At 35.4% G+C, this 5033-nt stretch overlaps 1 protein-coding gene across 1 annotated transcript; it reads right to left on the bottom strand.

Moving 5' to 3' along the window:
* Positions 1-257: 257 nt before the first annotated feature.
* On the bottom strand, positions 258-3633 carry LOC115715692 (phospho-2-dehydro-3-deoxyheptonate aldolase 2, chloroplastic). The gene is made up of 5 exons (XM_030644352.2): positions 2717-3633; positions 2218-2495; positions 1765-2041; positions 1233-1478; positions 258-882 (listed from the first exon to the last, which is right to left on the bottom strand). The coding sequence occupies exons 1-5, from the start codon at positions 3233-3235 to the stop codon at positions 619-621; spliced, it is 1584 nt and encodes a 527-aa protein (XP_030500212.2). The 5' UTR covers positions 3236-3633; the 3' UTR covers positions 258-618.
* Between the last annotated feature and the right edge of the window lie 1400 nt (positions 3634-5033).

Genomic DNA, 5033 nt, shown 5'->3' with positions numbered 1-5033 from the left:
ATAGGTTCAACTACTAATTCAGAGTCAGATGATTGGCCACTCCCCAAAAGTAAGAAAAACTGGTTCACCTACCCAATTCAAAATAAGCTCAAAAGCTTGATCTGCCAGCCTAGCCTGACAACAAAAAGTTAAGTTCAACAACCCATTTCCATTCCAAAATAGCGTTATAGGCAAATCAAAACTCCCTCATGATATCACACTATTCATGTGTACTTCCACCAAAGCAAGATATGCTCTTGGATTTTTGCCAATAATAATTAACCAAAAAAAAACTTGTCTTTATTTAGTTTTTCTGGGTTCACATAAGTTCATACATAAATACATCAAATCAAACTTGAATCCAAATTCAAACTAATTAACATAAATCAACATACAGATGATCCCCCAAATTTTTTCCTGCTTCCAATCAAAGCCAAAATATCAGAGCTTATACAACCACAACCAGACACTTTCAGAGGCCCACACTTTTTTTTTTTTTTAATTTTTAGGACCATCCCTAGGTTGGTGCGGCAATGAGTGGTGGCTGCAAGTGAAGTTTGGTGGATAGCTCTATAACCAAATTTTATTACTAACAAAAGAAAATAAAAAATTGCCAACCAGAAAGAATATGTGTTTTGTCTAGAGGCTCCCAGAAATCAAGCGTTGACTTCCCATCCTCCTCTTCCTCAGTCTTTCTGCAATGATGAAGGCCAGCTCAAGAGATTGGGATGCATTCAGTCTTGGGTCACAGTGAGTGTGGTAACGAGACTTCAGGTCGTCGAAAGTCACAGTTCGAGACCCTCCAATGCATTCTGTTACATTCTGGCCAGTCATTTCTAGATGAATTCCTCCAGGGTGGCTTCCTTCTTGATCGTGCACATCAAAGAATGCTCGCACCTCAGCCTGTAAGGCAATAGAGTAAACTTATGAATAAAAGATGTAAAAGGGTACTTTTAGAGTTCTAACAAGTATATGAGACAATTTTCTGGGATATCAACCGACTTTAACCACCTAAACTTATCTGCTCTATTTCACAATTAGTTAAGATACTTCAGTACGAAAACTTATAATGACACTTCCCCTTAATTAGGATTATCTAGCCATTCTACCCTCTACCTGTAAATCATGCTCCACTAAACACTTGAAGCTCTTAAAACAAGAATAGATTGTTAACTATTACTGTACTATGGTATCGATAGTTTCATTGTTTCTGATGGTGATTATAAATGATAGGAAAATGAGTGAAATCTTACAAGAATTGAATCAAAGGGACGTGTTTTGAGTCCACAGGGAGCGCTTATGGTGTTTCCATGCATTGGGTCAGACACCCAGGTCACAATTTGACCTGCTTTGCGGACAGCTCTGATCAAATGAGGAAGCTTGACCCTCATATTCTCAGCACCCATCCTACAGATAATAGTGATCCTTCCAGCCTTGTTATCAGGATTCAAGATTTCGATGAGGTTAACTAGCTCTTGCGGGTCCATTTTGTTGCTTACCTGAATCAGCAAAAAATAACAATTAGCAAATTTAATTTTCACAGTACACAATAAACAGTAGAACAAGCAATGGTAGCTATATGATATATCAAAAGCTAGACTCAAGACATTCAACATTTTTCCTTCTTCCTTTTTGAGAAAAGAAAAACTCATTAAAGAGTACTGCTTCTGCTGAAGACTTTTTTCATCATATAAAAGTCATGGAATTAAAGCCTAAACAATAAATGAGAGAAAAACAATCCAGAAGAATTGCAATTAAAGCAGTAGATAAACAAATCACAATTACCTTGATACCAAGGGGATTTGCCACTCCTCTTAGAAACTCAATATGAGCACCATCCAGTTGTCGAGTACGCTCTCCAACCCAAAGCATGTGAGCAGAGCAATCATAGTAAGATCCAGAAGTTGAATCCTTTCTTGTAAGTGCTTGCTCATAAGGCAAATGCAAACACTCATGGGAAGTCCAGAATTCAGTTTGTGTCATGATAGGATGGTCCACTGTAAGACCAGCAGCGCTCATGAATCCCAAGGCCTCATCAACCCGATTGGCCAGTTCGTGATACCTATTAAATCATCCAATCAACAAGCATATTAGAAATTGGATTGCTCATACAATCAAATGAAGCTTTCATCAAATCAAAATCATAATGAAAACCACAATCAATAAACAAATTGACTTTTGACTTTTAATAGTCAGAACAGTTAAAAACTATCACAAATGTGTTTGTTGCATACATACCTATCTCCCTGTTCGCTGTTCTCAGCAAAGTCAAGATTCCATTTAGGAACCCTCTGCATTGCTGCATATCCTCCGGTGGCAAAGGCCCGGAGAAGATTCAGAGTTGCTGCAGATTGAGTATAAGCCCTGATCAACCTCTGAGGGTCTGGGATTCTGGACTTCTCATCAAAGGCATCACCATTGATATTGTCTCCCTTGTAACTAGGCAGCTTAACTCCATTTTTCTCCTCGTAAGGTGCTGATCTTGGCTTAGCAAATTGACCAGCCATTCTTCCTACCTGTTACACACAAACACACATTCTTAAATACATAGCTCAAAAGTACATAATTTTGCTCCACCCCATATGAAAAACAATCCAAAATCCACTATTTCCAATCCTCACAGCACAAATAAAGGGCAAAACATTGAAACCCACCTAAGACAAACACCATCAAATCTCAAATCTAATGTCCCCAAGTCAAAAATAAAAAATAAAAAATAAAAAAAAATAAGACCAACCTTAATCACAGGCACTTGTCCACCGAACATGAGAACAACACTCATCTGAAGAAGAATTCTGAAGGTATCCCTGATATAGTTACCACTGAACTCCTTGAAACTCTCAGCACAATCTCCACCTTGCAAGAGGAAAGCGTTTCCCATGGCAGCCTCAGCAAGCCTCTCCTCAAGGGTCCTGGCTTCACCGGCGAATACAATCGGAGGGAAAGTCTCAATGGTCTTAAGAACAGCTTCGAGGTCTTCCTTGTTTGGGTATTCAGGGAGCTGCAAAGCCGTCTTGGTCTTCCAGCTCTCCAAGTTCCATTTCCCAGCGGCCGGCGCCACCGCAGGCTTGGAAGAAACTACGGCCTTTTTAGACGGCTCAGCAGCGTGAACGGCGGAGATTGTTCTCCTACCATGGTTGGTTTTCTTGGTTGGGATGATAGAGAAAGAGGGTTGGTGAGATTCTGGGGTAGGACACAGAGACCGGGCATTGCAGAGTGAACTTGAAGATAAAGTCGAAGCATTTGACAAAGCCATTGCAGAAAGCTCTCTAAACCTTTTTTATGTTCTTCTTATCTTACTCTTAAGAGATTGAAATCTAGAGAGAGAAAGAAAGAAGAAGAAGAAATGGTTTGAAGAGGTCTGACAATGGTGGTAGAGAGATCAAGAAAATGTGTTTATATAATGGTTTGAAAGGGGTAATGGGGTTTGGTGGAACTTGAGCAGTCAAAACACAACAGTGGAGGCGGTAGTAGTTGGTAGGTGGTGCTAGGAAAGAGAGAAACTCAGGGAGAGGGGTATTTTGGTAAATAAAGAGTCACAATAGACGTAGACTTGAGAATAAGGATATTTTGGTAAATAGACAAAGAGAGAGATAGAGAGACAGAGGCATTACCTAACATGATCACCTACCAAACCCCTCAAAAAAGACCTAAGAATTGGTCTCTCATATGCTTTCCATTCTCATATAAGTTTTTTTTTTTAATTATATTTATTAGTATTTATTGATTTCTCTATTAAACCAAATAGGTTACTACACTTGTACAAGACATTGTCACCACATTTTTAATGTATGTCACTATTTTCTATTTAACGTGCAAAATTTAGTTAAAACTTTTCTTGTGGATATATAATAACTATTATAAGTTGGTGTAAATTTTATATTAAATTTACCTTAATCTTATAATGGGAGATTACTCCAAATATTATTTTTTTTTAATTTTTTTTTTCTAAAGTGGTTGCAACGCTAGTTGCAATATGAATTTCTATACGATTTTTTGTTACAATTTAGGTTGCAGCTCTAGTTGTAATAAGGGTTTCCATATAGAATTTCGTAAAAATGCAAAAAAAAAAAAAATGTTTTGAAGTGTTAAAATAAAAAGCGCAAATTATAATTGTACTTTAATGTATTCAGATAAAATAAATTTTATTTTGATAATATTTTAAATGGTAAATCTCTATTTTTTATTTAAATTTTAGTTAAAATAATTAAAAAAAAATTAGAATAGAGGACCTGAATAAATATAAGGGTTAGGGTTTATTCGCTTAAGTACATTGGCAAATAAAGTACATTGTTATATAGTAAATGTATTGTAATACATAGAAGATAATACTCGACTTATAATGAGGACATGTCGCTATGATTCGTATGTTTATTATATAATGAGGAAGATTTGATTTTGAATGTTTTAGTTTAAATGCTGACCAAGTTGGAGAATATTAGAATATTTCTAATTAAGAAAATAAAATAAAGTATTGATTTGTGATTAATGAATACTTTATATTTATTGAATCTGAACAAAATCAATTACGTAATATTCTATATATGGTCAGATTTAAATATTCATTACGTGATTTGATTCTCTGAATTAATTGTCAAAATATTCTGACAATTAATGTGGCACAGATACTGATGGAGTATCTCACCTATAAATATAGGGTCTCGGTCCTCAAACTCCTCACTCATTCTGTTCATAACAGCAAAATCCATCTAAAGAGAGTTGAGAGAGCGAGGAAGCCCGATTACCCACATCAATCGATTTCTGTTGCAGATCAAAGTTTTTGGGTTTGAAGCTCAAAGATTCAATGGTTGGAGGTATTTTGATCCTTAGTTATAGTACATATATGTTTTATTAATTCCGCACTTTATACATAATCATATATGTTTCAGTTTATTTATCTCTTTATTTTTTAGCTAAATTTTAGTTAAAATAGCTAAAAAGTTAAAATAAAAAGTCATTTTATTATTTTTGCTCTAATCATGCTTCATATTTTAGATAGTGTTTGATTATTTTATAATCTAAATTTGTTAAATATAAATTAATTTAATTAAATA

This window comes from Cannabis sativa, chromosome 4 (genome assembly GCF_029168945.1).
Source record: "Cannabis sativa cultivar Pink pepper isolate KNU-18-1 chromosome 4, ASM2916894v1, whole genome shotgun sequence".
NCBI classification, from domain to species: Eukaryota; Viridiplantae; Streptophyta; class Magnoliopsida; order Rosales; family Cannabaceae; genus Cannabis; species Cannabis sativa.
Note: the sequence above shows the minus strand (reverse complement) of the source record. Positions and strands in the feature narration are given on the sequence as shown.

Bases quoted from the DNA above. Each gene is read 5' to 3' on its own strand.
- LOC115715692 (XM_030644352.2), bottom strand. From the start codon at position 3,235: ATGGCTTTGTCAAATGCTTCGACTTTATCTTCAAGTTCACTCTGCAAT. The intron at 2,042-2,217 runs GTATGTATGCAA...ATGATTTAATAG, and splicing joins AACAGCGAACAGGGAGATAG to GTATCACGAACTGGCCAATC. The intron at 883-1,232 runs GTAAGATTTCAC...ATTGCCTTACAG, and splicing joins GTCCCTTTGATTCAATTCTT to GCTGAGGTGCGAGCATTCTT.